The following is a 17,318-nucleotide window of genomic DNA, read 5'->3' as shown; positions in this document are numbered from 1 at the left end:
GTCTCGAGCAGGTCCAGGGAGGCGATCCTCCCCCTCTATGCAGCACTGGTCAGGCCGCAGCTGGAGGACTGCGTCCAGTTCTGGGCGCCGCACTTCAGGAGGGATGTGGACAACATTGAAAGGGTCCAGAGGAGGCCACCCGCATGATCTGGGGACTACAGGGCAGACCCTACATTGAAACACTGCAGGACCTGAACCTGTTCAACCTTCACAAGCAAAGGCTGAGGGGGGACCTGGTGACCGTCTATAAACTCACTAGGGGGGACCAGAAGGGTTTGGGGGAGACCTTGTTTCCCCGAGCGCCCCCCGCAAAACAAGGAATAACATCCACAAGTTGTTGGAGAGGCGGTTTAGATTAGACATCCGCAAGAACTACTTCATGGTCAGGGCGGCTAAGAGCTGGAACCAACTTCCAAGGGAAGTGGTGCTGGCTCCTACCCTGGGGGGCTTTAAGAGGAGGCTTGATGACTACCTGGCTGGACTCATTTGAGCCCAGGTTTTCTCCTGCCCAGGCGGGGGTCAGACTTGAAGATCTACAAGGTCCCTTCGAGCCGACTTCCGTGATTCTGTGATTCTGATGTTCAAACCTTTCAGACCTCGGGGGCTTGGACAGGAAAGAAATTCTTCCTTATGTCCAGCCTGAAACGGTCTTGTAGTAGTTTATGACCGTTCGACCTTGTCTTAAACAGCAGCTGGTGCAAGTTTGCAGAAGGAAGGAAAAAGGAAAAACTCTCACTTACCTTGATACCATATGCTTCAAAAAGCCTCTCCAAATCCTACAGAGGGAAGAAAATGTGCATGATCAGAGGTCAGGAAAACAGACCTTATGACACCAGGCTGAGAGCCATGGGGCCCCTTAGCCTGGAAAAGCGCAGGCTCGGGGTGATCTGGTGGCCACCTATAAGCTTATCAGGGGTGACCACCAGGATCTGGGGGAACATCTGTTCACCAGAGCGCCCCAAGAGAAGATCTCAATGATCTGCTCAGGTCCCTTCCAACCCTAGAAACTATGAAACTATCTTCCGAGGTCCCCTCCAGCCCTAATGTCTATGAAATCTATGAAAGGGAACTGACATCATTTCAGGGAGACCTTACTGGGATGAGGTGTGATAAAGTCCCCTCTACTACCAGCCTGATGCCGATCCCCATGGAGCTTTGTTAGTGGCTTAAGTGGGAATAGGCTCAGACCCTAAATCTGTGTGTCATGGCAATAATGGAAGTGCTGGTTCTTACGTGCACACGCTAATCTGCTCTTTTAGTAACAAACTTCACATCGAGATCTCATACCAAGCTAAAGCCATCAGATGCATGTCACTAAAGGAAAGCAACCTTTAGATACTTCCCCATGTCCTGAATGAAAACTTAGTCATGCAATGGGGTCATGTCCCTGCCAGGATTTGTGCTTTGCATGGTGCTTGGTGTGAAGGGCTCTGTAATGTCTCTCCTATTTAGCAGGTGGGTATTCTGCACTAGCTTACACTCCTAAATGATTTCAAGTATAGCCACGAGTGCTAAAAATCTGGCAGTCTAGTAGTCTAGAGGCAACCAAAGCATAAGCAATGCTACTGATCCCAGTGTCCCTAAGCCAGAGTTGGAATCTGTTGGTCAACCGAAGAGTTAATCATGCATTTTTAGCCATTGCTACTACCTGGGAATCCAATAGATCCTTTCCTGTGATCTCCATTCAGTGCTTATGATTACTTAATGGAGCCATAGTGCAAAGATACCCACTTGCAGCTCTCCTTTATATTTAATTCAAGCTAAGTTTCAAACGAACTGCATCAGTGATCTGCACACCTATCATAGGATCATAAGAAAACAGGGCTGGATGGGACCTCACGAGGTCATCTGGCTCAGCTCTTGGCTCAAGGCAGGACTGTCCCTGATTAAACCCAGTTTCTGGCCAACCTGCTCTTGAAAATTTCCAGGGATGGGGATACCACAACCTCCCTCGGTAGCCTGTTCCAGTGCTCGACCACCCTCAGTCAGAAAGCTCCTCCTAATCTCCAACCTAAAATTCCTTTGCTGCAGCTTGAGGCCTTTGCTCCTAGCCCTGTCCCCTCCAGGCCATCTCCATCCTCTCTATCATGGTTAATGTCACTGAAAGATGATGAATACTGCAGAGCCTGTCTTCTATTCCATGTTCCCCCGTCTGCCAACCTTGTCCAGGCACATGTAGATGCAAATCACACTGTGGAAAAAAACTTCACAGCTTTCTTTAAAATGGTGGCAGTCGTGGGATAGGATTTCTGACCAGTTTGGTAGGCCTACATGGGATTCCTTATGATTTTTGTGTCTGAATCCCAGGGCCAGAAAGGCCTTGGGAAGTCAGGGACAGAAAGAAAGGGTGGCTCAACATTTCTTTGTATTTACCTCGATTTCCACTCCTTTGCCAGGAGGACCTGGATCTCCCTTTAAACAAAGAACAAAAACGAATTAACAAGGACAACAAGAGATGACAGCAGGGGAAGCTGAACAGTGGCTGGAGCTTAGGACCAGGTTCTCTTCCCTACTTTCCCAATGACTTGCTGCATGATCTGGGGAACACTGCTTCATTTCAAGGGGTCACATCCAAACCGTTCGTGCAGGTGCCTCAGTGTAAGGGGTTTATTCCAAAATTTAGCACCCAGGATCCTTGTACAGCTCGTGGAGATGGGTAGCAGCCTCCTACGGCTCCAAGCAAGGAACCAACAGGAAATGCTAGACATGGGGACATGTCTGAACCCCCCTCCTCCGTGATGAGGCACCTGACACAGGGCTGTGCATGAGATGCCACCGTGATTTTGCCATTGAAAGGCAAAGTGCCTACCTGACTAGGACCTATGCAGTACACGTGCCACAAGCGACACGGGCAACCTACGTGGGTGATGCATGGAAGATCAGGGAGGGGAGAGGCAGCGCAGTGGCAGATAGGGCAGGGAACAGAAAGCAGAGCAGCAGATCAGGCAGGAGAAGGGGACCGAAGTAGCACTTCAGCAATGTGTGGGGTTAAAAGGTGGCACGCCTGCCAAAAAAGTCCATTTAGACAAAAATCTTCCAACTCAACTGAACTTTCTGAGGTGTTGAGCACCCTCACATCCCCACAGACATGTCAGATCAGGATCGCATTTTAATCTCTGTCTCTCCCACCTTGGAAATGGTAACTGCAAAGTACCGCTCTCAACCTAGACTTGTTCCATTCATGGTGGTGAGCTTTTGGCAGAGGGGGCACGTGCAAAGTTACATACTGATTCATCATGGATAAAATGGCCACTGACATGCAGATGCAGCCTGGAGCCAAGCCAGTCCTGACAGCGGTATAAACCATGTCACACGCATTGTAAGGATACTGCATACCCACAAGAACTGACTGATGCAGGCGATTATCGATGACATGCTGTGAGTTTTCCCAACGCAACGTCAGCTCTGCCCAGGTAGATTCACCAGTCAGGCAGCATGAAAATGAAAGTGCCACCAGGGACGTTGCAGGATCTCAAGATTGCTTCCCACTTTCCTTGACCAACCATAGGGGGACAGGTTCTTCCTCCCATTTCACAGTTCATTCAACTGAGGCACATTCAGAGTCATGATGAGAACCCTGGTTTCCTGACTCAGCATCCTATCCCATAGTCATGCTATCCCCTTTAATGCATTAAGCTGCACATGTAATGAGAAATCCCTCTTTGGAAACACTCCCCATGTACAGTGCTAGTGGGTTAACATTGCTGCTAGAAACTTGAGCTTCAAAGCTACCTTGGCACTGAATTAGCAGCCTGGCAGCACAGAGTACAGATGCTGGACTAAATGATGCCCGCTTTGCATCTTTGCTTTAAAGCAGGGAAAAAGCCAGGGGTTGAATTCCATGTCTGAAGGGCTTCATTTCACTGAAATCTGGTTTTGACCCCTACAGATTCCGGTGGAATGAAGGGCACCAGAAAGCCATGGACCACAGTCACCTTCAGTGCGCTTGCCTGGGAAAGGAAATAAATCCAACAAGCTCCAGAAATGACTCTAACGCAGTGGGTCTCAACTTCATCAGACTCAAGGCGCCTCTTGGAAAATGCCAGCTCCTAGCTTTCACTTGTTTCTTGACTAAGGAAAAGTATTGGCGCACTTCCTCTGTTGCAAGGAACTCTTCGACATCTACTCATGGGAGCCTATTGCCCAGGACTGCCCCGAACAGAGGAAGAGTCAGCCGCAAGGATCTCAGTACTTTGAAACCTCATGACGACACCAAGAGATGGCAAAGCAGGAGTGGAAGTGTGTTGCAGACTGAACTGAGATCCCAACGCCACCCACCCTGCACGGAAACGTGTGCCCAAGCTGTGATAAAACCCACCGATCCCATATCAGCCTCGTCAGCCATCGTCGGACCCCTGGATAAGGCAATCATGGAAGACCATCATCCTCGACGGCGAGGGATTGCCAATGATAAGGCAAGGAGCTCGGAAAGGTCAGGATGCTTTTGGCACTCTGGATCCCTATTTGAAATCTTTGGGGTTGTCTTGTGTATCGTGTAGGTGTTTGCACACCTAACTGTGCTGAAGCGTCGTAGCTTCAGGTATGGTAACTGCAGCCCAGAATGTAATTGCTCTATTTGTACTAATTTATCCACACTACAAGACCATAGTTTATAAGGAAATTTTGCAAGGAACAGGGATTATACACTTCAAAGAAGGACAAGCATATCAAACACCAGAGGCCCTAGCCAACCATTAGCCCCCTGAAGGTAGGTTTGACACCCTAGTTCCCATGTTTCCAAAAGGACGTTATTCGCAGAACTAAAAAATTACGGTATTTCCTTTTCCCAAGGATCAGGGCATCATTTCCTCCTCTTATCACTGGTTCCCAAGTGGGGCATAATTACGGCTGTGGGAAAGTTCTCCCAGAATTACCCTGCTGGCAGCGAGCAAGACCTGCCCTCCCTGGCTGACAACAGTTGTCTGATGAAGAGGGGATACGGCAAAAGAAAATGCCACCCAGAGAAACACTGGGAAACACTGATTGGATTCGTCTGATTTAAATTTCCAGCTGGGCTTGCAGCAGAGCCTATATGTTTGGAGGCTGATGGCTTTTATCTGCGCTGATAGTACTGAGCGTGGAACAGGGCCCGGAGTTTGAATAGCATTTTATGTTAAAGGCTGAGGCTGGAATGAGATGTCGCATTTGTCCCCATGTGTCTACAGACACACAAGACCGCTATCAGGCATCAAGTCCCACCAAAGCACATAGAATAAAATATGCTATCACTTTTTTCCTGGGACTTGCAGTGTGTGTCTGTAGGTTTATCCCCAGTCCTCCTCTAACAGGCTGGCCAGGATGGGAGCTCTGGGCAGCCACCAATTGCTGGCCAGTAATGCAGCCTGCCAGGGCAACGTGTGTAAATGATCTGAGTGGCATTTTACAGCCTTAAAGCACTGAAATAAATGGAGAGGCAGGTTCCACAGTCAGGCAACAAAGTCAGGCTCCAGTCTCGGTCCCTGCTCCTACCAGGACCTATTTCATGGACACAAAGAGCCCTTTGACTCCAGCGGGACTCCTCGTACACTTGGCACATTACACGGGCACATTAACCTTTGCATGACCGGGGCCAAGAGTTATCAGAGTCCAAAAGAGGCCAGGCTCTGGCTTTAATACCCATCCCTGCTGGGCAAAGGATAGGAGGGGTGGGGACAGCTTTCCCCTCTTCCTCTCCTGCAGTAGGTTCTTAGTTTTTTAGGAGCTATGCACCTTCCCAGAGGGTGAACAACACTCCAGCAACGCTGATCTCCCCCCTTGTTTAATGAAACTAAGGATGGAAATACTATGGAAGTATGGACCCTGCTGTTGTCTACTGCCAGCCCTTCCTGGATCCCGGATCCACTTTACTGTGATCAACGGTCTGACCGTCATCCAGGTATACTTTAAAAGACCCACCTGGATGGAGATTTCCTACCCTAGGTGAAGGCATCAAACTTGCCAGGGCTGGCATAAACAACCATCTGTTCCCTTTTCCGCCAATCTCTTTGGCCCTGGATTCAGGTGTGGACTCAAGCACCATAGGTTGCACAATTAGGGTGGGCTGGTTAGCACTGTTGAGTGACAGGGATAATTAGTCCACCCCTAAGCTAGCTGGTCTACCCACCCACCATGGTGTCTACATTGGTTTTTGATTCGGGAGCCAGGCTGCTTGGAGTAGCGCAGTGAGGTTCAGCGTGCTGCTGCTAGTCATTGCCGACGAAGGCTCCTGCGTCTCTGAACCAGTTAGTCTCTAAGTTGCCTCCCTGCCTCGTGCTGGGGACTGTGAGCCACCATGAAGCTGCGGTCTGGGTTAGTAGCACCACAGGCACTTGGGCTCCTTGCATACGAAGCAGTCCTGAGGACACCATCCTCTCTATTTCCTATCGTTTGCTTAAGGTTTTTAGTTAAGTCTCTTTCAAGGGTATAAAGCCGTTTTTTTTAGTAATTTCCCCCTGTTTTACATCGAAGGCTGGCAAAAGTGTCAGCAGTCAAACGTCCACCACCCCACTCTCTCCTCCAAGAGTATGCACATGGGCAGGCCATACAGGAAAATCAACTCAGTGCAACTCATCACTTCTCCAGCAAAGGCGAGGACCTTACCTTATCGCCTTTGAGGGGGATGCTGTTTTCCACAGCAGACACCTACAAGAGAAAGACAGGCTCAGAGTGCGCTAGGACCCACTTAGGACCAGATCTCTACTGAGGCACCTCAGCCCTGCATACCATCCACCTTGATGTGATCTACCCCTTGCGCACAAGGGTCAACTAACTCTGTCCTTCCTCCCTTCAAAACTAGCCATCAATCTGGGTACCAGACTGGATTCAAAATTACCCAGATATTTGGATACGGAGCAAGAAGGGTGTCTGGACTGTAGCAGGACAAGCCAGCCGGGATGTACAAGTCTGGGTCTGTGCTTCCAGGAGTTGCGAAAGGTTTGGCTCTGCCTCTTTTGGGATAAGATCAATCCACCTTCAAACTTCTGCACAGTTCAGGGAGGTTTGGACCTGGGTTTTGCTTGGAGCCACTCTCAGCTGTGGTCTCTCACTTTTTGATGGGACTGCTTGGCCGTTTGTAGTGACGAAGCAGTAATGTGACTGCATAGGTCAGAAGGAGCTCGTCCTGAGAGCCACCTTGGCCTTCCCCCCCCAAAGGCAATCTCCTCGAGTCTCTGGGTGAAGCGATTACTGTGTCGGTGCAAGCAAGACCCGGTTAAAGCAACCACTGATCTTCTTGCCCTTGGAATCATAGAAAAATAAGATGGGCAGGGCCTTCAGGAGGTCACGTCCAGTCCAACCCCCTGCTTAAGGCAGGATCATCCCTGTCTAAACCATTTCTGAGGATGCCAGGCAGCCAGGAGGTTGCCATCAAGACACCTTTGTGCTCCCCTGTTCCCAGAGGCACTGCGGTCTCAGAGTGGGGCACCATCACAAAAAGTGCCATAGGAGAAGATGGCAACCAAGATTGCAACACCTGGGGCAATCAAAAGCCCTTTGGTGTATCATGCTGGGGGTAACCTGCTTAACTTGAACCCACTGAAAGCAGGGAGACTTAAGCACATTATTAAGTGGTTTTCTGGATGGTTACAGATAAAGGTCTCCTTTGTGGCTGTCTTGATGTACACATACACATGTGGCACTAATAGAGTTGCTGCAACGCATTTGCTGCAGTGGAAGGAATTAAGTCCGGTGCAATGCTGCCACCTTCTTTGTTAAAGACACCAAATGCAGGAAACACCCTAGGAGTGATCGCACCATGGCTTTAGACTCACCGCACTCCATCATGCAAAGAACTGCAAGTCCCTCCTTCCCATCGCCACAGCATCCTGCCCCCCACCCCCTGCCTGATGAGTAGGTCAAGAAAACGAATCATTCACAACACTTCCAGGTGCCGCAGGCAGCCCAGGCTTCCCCTGAAGAGACATAAGAGCCCCCCCACACACATCCCCCCCACCCCAAAGGCAAGTGGTGAAAGTCAGTAATGCAGACACCATGCTGGACTCGCTCATGCAAGGTGAAGAACGGGAACGTGCAAACCTACAGATTCGCCCTTCTCGCCCTTCTCTCCGTTGACTCCCTAGGAGGTGGAGAGAGAGGCAACATGAGAAAGTTCCCATGACTCGGGAGGGCAGTAGAGTCAACAGGGCTCTATGTGCTTCCAGAAACTCAGCTCACGCTAATCCTCAGCACGGCACAGACAGGACTTCCAACTGGTGGATGTGCGGGACAAGAGGTTATCTTGAAGCCCATGGGCTTCCCCTGCCTCTACTTCCTTGGCTCCCTGGCCCCCATGGCATCATTCAGCTCAGCCATCAACACCTCAGTCTCCTGCTCTTGCTACTGGCACAGCCTTCCCCTCATCCCCTGGGGTCTCCGGACATCCTCTCCCCCTCCAGCTTCTACTTCCTGCTACCCCTCAGGGGACATGGTGATGGGACAGTGTGGTCACCCAAGAGCTGGACAATCCTGGGACAGACTCCTCTTCTATGGTGGGGCTAAGGAGTTTTATGCCCTCAAAGTGGCGGTCCATGTCATCTGCACCCATGGCAGGGTTCTGGCATATATCTCATGCTTGGTGTAAAGCAGACTGAAGAGAGGAACTGGTTCCACTCTTTCCCCTAGAAAGGAGACCTTCAGGGCCAGGTCCACCATGCTCCATAGCACACAGCTATCTGTGCCCTCCATATTTTAGGACGGCAGCCACGGGCTTTTATTTTATTAGCTATGCTGTTTCCCAAGATCACCCTCCTCCAACAATTGACTTACGTCCCTTCCAGGTTCTCCCATGTCTCCTTTTACCCCCCGGTCTCCAGGACGGCCTGGAAGCCCTAAAGGACCCTGCAAAATAACGCACAGAAATGGTGAGGAACGAAACACAATATTGCTTTTGGCACACAGGTATAGCAGGTCTTACCAAAATAGCATTATAGAATCATAGAAAATGAGGGTTGAAGGGACCTCAGGAGGTCACATCTAGTCCTGCCCCCTGCTTCAAGTAGGAAATACTCAGATCATCCCAGCCAAGGCTTTGTCTAGCTGGGTCTTAAAAACCTCTAAGGATGGAGAGTCCACCTCCTCTCTGGGTAACCGGTTCCAGTGCTTTATTACCCTCCTCATGAGAAAGTTTCTTTCTAATATCTAACCTAACCTTCCCTTGCTGCACCTTGAGCCCATTGCTCCTTGTTCTGTCATCTGACCCCATGGAGAACAGTCCAGCTCCATCCTCTTTGCAACTCCCTACAGGGAGCTGAAGGCTGCTATTCAATGCAATTAAGCTTCCATGCTGGGATTGAAGAGAAACAGCCCCAGGGAATGGTATGTTCTCTTTATTCAGTTTCATGGGAATGCCAGTATGATCTTCCCCACTCCATCACCACTGACCTCTCGCCTCATCTAGGAGGGTCCTCTTCTGAGGGATGTGGTCTTTAAAGCTCACAAGACTCCCCACAGAAGAACCAGTACCAGTCAGGTAGGGGGACTGGGATTGTAACATGGGTCCCTACCCCCATGAGCTGCCAAACACATTACACCATCTCCCCTTCCTATCGTCATCCCTATACCCAAGACATGCAAACCAAGTGCCAGAAAGACACCATGGTGTGTTTCAAATGACACTTTCCACTGTGCCTCCGGAAGAATTATTACCCTGATTCCTCTCTCTCCTGGTTCTCCGGGGACACCTGCTTCTCCCTAAAAGAAAAACAAGGGTATTTTTTAAAAGCTTACTTAGCTGCTTCATAGTGTGGACATACAAACAACTTATCACTGGGTAAAAGTGGTTGGGCTTTCACCATGCTGCTGCTGTCCTATGGTCCCTGCCCACGTGCTCCCTAAGTGAAAAATAAGCCACAGTAGCTTTTCTCTGCAGATGAAGACACAACAGTTTAACCTCCACTTACTGCAGAGTAAAGGGCAAAAAACGTGGTGTGTACAAATGTCCTAAGAGTGTAAACATGGGCAGCTGACAGAGAGTAAAACTCTCCCTTTCACTCTTGACAAGACATTTGCATGTCCTTACCCTCAGAGGCACCACTTCTGGCAGATTTCACAGTCATTTGGGATGTCAGGCGTACAGCACTGAGGGCTGCAGATGCTAGCTCAGACAATAAATCAGGCCTCATATCACTGAGTGAGGCAAGATCTCCCCCCATATGGTAAAGCAATATTAGGGGGAGAAGGGAGAGACAGTGCTACAGAAGGGGCAGATTACAGAAGGTACATGGAATGGCCCATGGGTTTACAGCAATTCATCCATCACCAATGGAGAAAGACTCCCACTCTCCTTATCGAAGTTAACAGGCCAGCGATAGCCCCATCCCAAAACCACCCCCAGAATCAAATGAACTGTCCCACTATCATAAAACATTTTGAATTCCAGTTTGATCCTTCAGTGTCTCCCTCTAATGCTGGCAAGTGAAAATGAAGCCAGAAGAAGACTCTAGAAATGAGAATTAATGGCAGAATTGATTGAGCCAGGTGCGGTAAAATATGCCAAACCTAAGTGCAATTTTCTTATCCGAAGGGAATGCACCCAATACACAGCAGCAAGGAGTTAAAGGGTTGTTGGCCATGTCCCAAGAAGGTCCTTTGTGCCGACAGGATGAATTTTAACAGAATCTCTTTGATCTCTTGGATGGGGGACAAGTTCTGTACTTCATCCAGTACAAATATTTATTAGGGAGTTCTACTTTCTACTACAGTCTGCAGCAGGGGGGAGTCAGCTTCATGGCTACAAGCAGAAATCAAAACTCCACCGTGTTACCTTGGTCCCCGTGTCCCCTTTCTTCCCTGGTTCTCCCTAGAACATGAAGCAAAGCATCAGGTTAAATTTAAATTTGTCACCAGCTTTGTCACTCTCCATTTTCTATCTGGATGTGTCTCTTTAGGCCAAGTCTGCTTTCTTGGTGCCAGAAGAAACGGACAATAACTCTTCTAAAACAGGTGATGTTACATAGAGGTAACCTGAGATCTGAATCAAGGCTCCTTTTTTTTAAAGACCTATTGAATAAGTATGAGGAACTCTTGAGATCTAAACTTCCATCAGACGACACGGTCGCAACTGCTTTGATGGAAAAATTACGTCATGTTCAACTCAACCACGTGACCCAAAGGAGAATAGTCTTTGGCTGTCATCAGCGTTGGCTTGTATGAAGGCCTGTAATAAAGCTCTCTGTGGGTGGATGCCCTGAAGAGATGAGTGTGTCCTGAAATATCCTTCAGGGTTGGTGCAACAGCATCAGGCCATGATGTCAGGTCATCATAATTTGCCATTACAATATATGCCATAGTCTGATGATGCCAGGTCAAGATGCTGTGACCTAAATGGCAAGGCGCAATGCATTTGTCCTACTCTGGCTGGAGTTAAAGAGCCAGGACACTCTGGATGGATTATCTCTGAGTAGATGGATGTATACTCTCCATCATGCCCTATGTAGAGCCACAGAAATGTTCTGCTCGAGGTACCTTTTAGCCAGGATCGTACCGGATTTTCACTTACTGAAACGACTCACAGGCTATTTCAGATAAATATTGCCTGGAGCCACATAGGCCAATTAAGTGAGCCTCTTTCCTTTGTTTGCATCTAGAGAAGGCTGCCATTCTGCACCCGGGACTCACACGCCCCATCTGACTGGATCGTTAGTTTTTACTTACATCTTTACCTCTTAGTCCGGTCTCTCCTGGTTTCCCAGGTGCTCCTGGTTGACCTTTCTCTCCTTTCAGGCCCCTTTCCCCCTGGAGGACATTGAATACAACTGTTACTTTCTTCTTCCCCAGGTCACAACATAACACTCCTGTTTTAGGGGTCGGACACACAACCCAATGTAAATCAGACGGGCCTAAGGGTGCAAAGACTAAACTTTGATATGCTACGGGAGCCTCCCTTTCTCTGCATGACAGGTGTTGGGTGGACCAAAGCCATGCTACTCAGGTCTAAACATCTCCCCTGCCTGAGGTAAAAAAAAGGGTTTTCAAGCCCCTTCTTTGCTGCATGTCTCCATGTTATTTTTACCTCTCCAGAAGGGATTAAATGTTGGTTCCACTGGGATCAAGGCCTATGTTTCTGCACATAGAGGCTGATAGTTGAGGCATGAACACCCTTTATTGAAATGCCAGTTTAGGATGGAGGACCATGCAATTAAACTCCTCCAGCCCATGGGGTCTTCCAGAATGTGCAGGACATGAGAACCAAACTCGCTGTTGGAGCCTTACAGTTTCTAATCCCCAAAATTTCCACTTTAATCTCATTTGCAAAGTGGATTTTTTTTTTACTTTACAAAATGTCATTGATGCAAGCTGGTTTGGATAATAAATGAAAGCTGTGCTTTTGCTTTGGAAGTACAGCACTCACCTTCTGACCGGGTTTACCAGACAAACCTACGTTTCCCTGCGGAAAAATCAGACTGTAAGTCATTCGGCAGGAGTGATGCCTGTGGACGTGGCTTAGCTGTTGTCTATGAACCCAGCTACCTGCTACCCATGTCAGACAAAACCCATGGAAGCAACTCTGAGATCGCCAAGCAAAATGTCCTTTATTGGGAATATGAGGCTACAAAGAGATGGCACATTTGTCACAAGATAAGCCACTTTATCCCGAGACAAAGTACAATTATTCATGTGTCCATGTCTGTTGTCCTGGAATACCTCCTAAAAAGGTTGATGGGTTAAGAAATACTAACAGGACATCTCAAAGTGTGTTTCAACACTTATCCTGGGATTGCATGATTGGATCAATGGCAGAAAAGTGGCCGTGCATTCAGACAGTCACTTAACCCTGATTAGAAGGACAACATGTGTACATGCCAATCCCCCAATATTTCTGTTCCAGGACAAATACAGGCACAATTTGTCCAGGGATAAATTCATTGTCTGTTTCTAGCGTTAGTGCTGTAGTCAAGATTTTCAGAAATGACAACCAGTATGGGGTACCCGACACATGAAAGGGACTTGAGGTTTCCAAGACTGCTGAGCTCCCACCCTCTGAAAACCAAAGCTCCCAAGAAAACATAAGCGCTCACAGCACCCAAAGACACGAGTCTCAATTAAAATCCTTGGTCAAAGTGTGCCCACGTCTGCCATGCTAGACTGGGGACAGAGGCATGGCATCTCAGTGTGATGGTGTGGGCCCACTCCAAGTGAGACAATTGTGATCATAAAGGGTAGTCCAAGCCGGTGCCCCCACATGGAGTCTTCTCTTGGCTAAGCCTGTCTCTGCTCTCAGCTGTCTTTTGTATTTCATAGTTTCATAGTAGGTCAGGTCAGAAGGGACCTGAGCAGATCATCACGTCCGACCCCCTGCCATGGCAGGAAAGAGTACTGGGGTCAAACGACCGCAGCAAGGTGTTCATCCAGCCTCCTCTTAAACACCCCCAGGGTAGGAGCCTGCACCACTTCTCTTGGAAGTTGGCTCCAGACCCTAGCCGCCCTGATCGGGAAGTCGCGCCTCCTGATGTCTAGTCTGAATCTACCCTCTGCCAGCTTGTGACCGTTGTTCCTGGTCACTCCTGTGCTCGGGGGAACAGGAACTCCCCCAAGGCCTACTGGTCCCCCCCGACTAATCTGTAACAGGCCACTAGATCCCCCTCAGCCTTCTCTTGTGGAGGCTGAACAGGTTCAGGTCCTGTAGCCTCCCCTCGTAGGGGCTGCCCTGCTGCCCCCTGATCATATGAGTGGCCTCCTCTGGACCCTCTCCATGTTGTCCACATCCCTCTTGAAGTGCGGCCCCCAGAACTGGACGCAGTACTCCAGCTGCGGCCTGACCAGTGCCGCACAGAGGGGGAGGATCACCTCCCTGGACCTGCTCGAGAGGCATCTGTGGATGCATGACAAGGTGCGGTTGGCCTTCCTGACTGCGTCCCCACACTGCCGGCCCATGTTCATCTTGGAGTCAATGATGACCCCCAGATCCTTTTCTGCCTCTGCACTGACAAGAAGGGAGTTCCCCAGCCTGTAGGGATGGTGCTGGCTCTTCCTCCCCAGGTGCAGCACCTTGCACTTGTCAGGGTTGGTTCTCATCCGCCCACTCCTGTAACCCATCTAGGTCCGATTGCAGGCTATTCCTCCCTTCTAGCGTGCCCACATCCCCCCACATCTTAGTGTCATCAGCAAATTCGAACAGGTGCTTTTTACCCCCTCGTCCAAGTCGCTGATGAAGATGTTGAACAGTGCGGGCCTGAGGACCGAGCCCTGGGGGACCCCACTGCCCACGTCCCTCCGGGTCGAACACAACCCGTCTGCCACCGCTCTCTGGGTGCGGCCCTCCTGCCAGTTGGCGACGCATCTGACTGTGTGGGGGTCGACACCACAGCCCCCAGTTTCTTAATGAGAACGGGGTGAGAGACAGTGTCGAAGGCCTTCCGAAAGTCCAGGAAGACGATGTCCACTGCTACCCCTGCATCTACAGATTTGGTGACCTGGTCGTAGAGGCCACCAGGTTGGTCTGACAGGACCTGCCGCTAATGAACCCGTGTTGGTTGCCCGGAAGCATAATCTCCCCCCCGGCCCCTCGGGGACATGTGCCAGGATAACTCTCTCAAAAACCTTCCCCAGGATGGAGGTAAGATTAACTGTCTTATAGTTCCCAGGTCCTCCTTCCTCCCCTTTTTGAAGATAGGGACCACGTTGGCCTCTTCCAGTCCTCTGGCCCCGCACCAGAGCACCACGAGTGCTCGTACAGCCGTACCAGGGGTCCCGCAATGACCGCAGACAATTCCCTCAGCACTCAGGGGTGGGGATCGTCCGGACTGGCTGACTTGAATACACCCAGTCCCTCCAGATGTTCCCTGACTAGATCCTCCCTGACCCTTGGCCTGGGTGCACCTCTCCTGGGGCTTTAGGGGGGCCGGGTGTGGGGGCTGGTCTGGTCCCTACTAAGGAAAATGGAGGCAAAGAAGTCATTAAAGAAGTCATTAAATAGGTTAGCTGGAAAATGGAGGCAAAGAAGTCGTTAAATAGGTCAGCTAAGGGCTCAGTCCTATGCTCTTTGGTTTGCAGCTGAACCCATGTGAAGAGGGCACAAAAGCATGTTTTTCATCTGAAGGGCTTTGATCTCCCATTTCCACACACACATTTATTCATAGGGTGTCCCAAGGAATGCTCTCCCTGCCCTCCAGGCAAGTCTTATTCACAGTTCCCCTCAGTTAAACCCTTTACTTTGCAGCCACGCAGCCTGGTCTGAGCTGCCTTGTAATGCAAGAGTGCCCTGGGGACCCGGGGTTCAATTTTGAGGTGCATCACTACTGCTCCTGGTTTAATTTGCTAATGAGAGGCCACGCAGGGAGGCAGCCAGGTTTTGCCTCAATGCAGTCCCACTGAAGTCCCATTTGGTCAATGAAATGGAGCAGATGCCAGCTCAGGATCCTTCTCCTTTTTCATCCTTTCCCTTCTCAGTTTCCACCCACCACTTGGCCACACTCACCCTTTCTCCAGGGTCTCCTTTCAATCCCTGTTGTCCAGGAATGCCAAAGCCTGGACTTCCCTGGTAGAAGCACAATCAATACACATAAATTCATCACTATGCTGCTTGCAATGAAACCTAAAGATCCTTTGGCTCTGCTCCCTGATCTGCACCCCAGAGACATTTGAGATGAAACCATGTCTCTTCACCATGTCTTGGCCAACAGCCCAGCCCTGGCCTTAACACCCAGCATAGAGGATTTCAGGACTGGGTCTTATAGAAAAGCACTGGGCTCTTTTTGCGGCCTGTCTTGCTCCTACACAACACACTGAACAATCTCCCTCCAGGGCACCAGACATTGCTAGAGTCTGGGTGACAAACAGAGGGACGGGTAACACCCCTCCCCGGGTGACACCTGCCAGGACTATGCTGCTCTGCCCTAAAACCCTTTGAGAAACAGAGTCTGAATAATCATTCCCTCCCTCAGCACCAGCTGGCGCTACCTGACCCTGCTCCACTTGCCAGCCACCCTTCTCCAGAAGCATGGCCGGTACTCCATCACTTTCTTGTGCCATCGACCTCTTCCTCTCTTGAGGCACTTCTTTCCCCCATGGCCCCGGGGCATAAAATAATAAATGGACACCACTTCAACATCAGTCCCAGAAGCATGCACAAGCCTGGGGTGGGACCCTAACATCCACGGACAGTCCACCACTGACCTCAGAGTAGCTGTCCTCAAATGAAAAAAAAAAAACCCTTTAAAAACCAACTTGAACGTAAAACTGCAGAACAAGAAATTATCCATAGGTAGGGTGACCATCCATCCCAGGTGGAAATATGAGACATCTGGGACACTGTCCTCCCTCCCATCCCTTCCTTGCTGGACTGTGCCCATGCACCCCCAGATGTTCATTTTAATTTGCACCTCGTGCCCAGGACCAGCCTCCAAAATCCATCATTGTCCTGGAAAAATGGGGAGGATGGTCACCCTATCCATAAGAGGAATTGTATTAAACATTATCTCAACATGGGCTATGGATGCTTATCCCACGACCTGGACTAGCCATTAACTCTGGTGATCCTCCACATGTTAACTAACTCATGCATCTTAATTGATCTAATCAACCCTCTTCTTATTTCTCTTGTCAGTGTCCCCTCCCCTTCTCCCCTTCCCTTCTGTATACAGTTGTTTCTCTCTGCCAATCCACTCCTAGCATCTGACAAAGCAGGTTGTGGCATCTCTGAACCAGTTAGTCTCCAAAATGCCACCTTCCCTTGCCTTCTGCCTACAGACTGAAACGCTTGGATGGCATTAACATGCTCTTTACCTTTTCTCCTTTGTCTCCTTGCATTCCTTTGTTTCCCTGCAGTCCGGGGGGACCAATGGGTCCAATATCCCCCTGAAAATAAAGAAGTCACAAAGTCAGTAGCATTGCACAGAAAGGCCCAGCCTTGCTTATATGGCCATTGGAATCTGTATACATTATAGCCCATAGCTTCAACTGCTCTGAAAGCGAATAATTGTTCTAGACAGCATCCTAGAAAGAGAATGGCTTAGCCAAGCATCATTTAATACTAGATGCATGGTCACGGTCGAGTCATAGCATTGGAAGGGATGTCAAGGGTTGTCTAGAGTCCAGCTCCCTGTGTGGATGCAGTATTTGCTGTTCCTAAGCTGCCCAGAGAGATGTCTCCCCAGCCCCATCCTGAAAACCTCCAGTGAAGGAAAAGCCACAACTCCAGGATTTGTACAAAACCAGATTTGTGGAGCAAGACTGTTGTTACTGGTCACGTGTCAGTGTCTAATCTCTGTTCACTTCATCCCCATCCTACTGGGATGCTGGGTCTGCCCACATCACAGTGGGTGCACCTACACAAGATGCTTACGTGCCCATTAGCATAGTTTACTGTGAAGTAAGCATGTGCGTCTACACATGCACATGCTTAC

At 49.6% G+C, this 17,318-nt stretch overlaps 1 protein-coding gene across 1 annotated transcript in view; it reads right to left on the bottom strand.

The window, feature by feature from the left end:
* The window catches only part of LOC109315843 (collagen alpha-1(VII) chain-like), a 210,158-nt gene that overhangs the window by 95,056 nt on the left and 97,784 nt on the right, over positions 1-17,318 (bottom strand). Inside the window, 12 exon segments of the mRNA XM_019543782.1 lie at positions 741-776; positions 2,374-2,412; positions 6,580-6,621; positions 7,854-7,889; positions 8,018-8,053; positions 8,743-8,814; positions 9,622-9,666; positions 10,739-10,774; positions 11,629-11,709; positions 12,326-12,361; positions 15,392-15,451; positions 16,699-16,770. Of these exon segments, the coding sequence (XP_019399327.1) occupies positions 741-776; positions 2,374-2,412; positions 6,580-6,621; positions 7,854-7,889; positions 8,018-8,053; positions 8,743-8,814; positions 9,622-9,666; positions 10,739-10,774; positions 11,629-11,709; positions 12,326-12,361; positions 15,392-15,451; positions 16,699-16,770 (591 nt within the window).

Source organism: Crocodylus porosus, unplaced genomic scaffold, assembly GCF_001723895.1.
Source record: "Crocodylus porosus isolate Cpor-Errol unplaced genomic scaffold, CroPor_comp1, whole genome shotgun sequence".
NCBI lineage: Eukaryota > Metazoa > Chordata > Crocodylia > Crocodylidae > Crocodylus > Crocodylus porosus.
The sequence above is the reverse complement of the archived record's forward strand: the minus strand, read 5'-3'. Positions and strand labels throughout refer to the sequence as shown.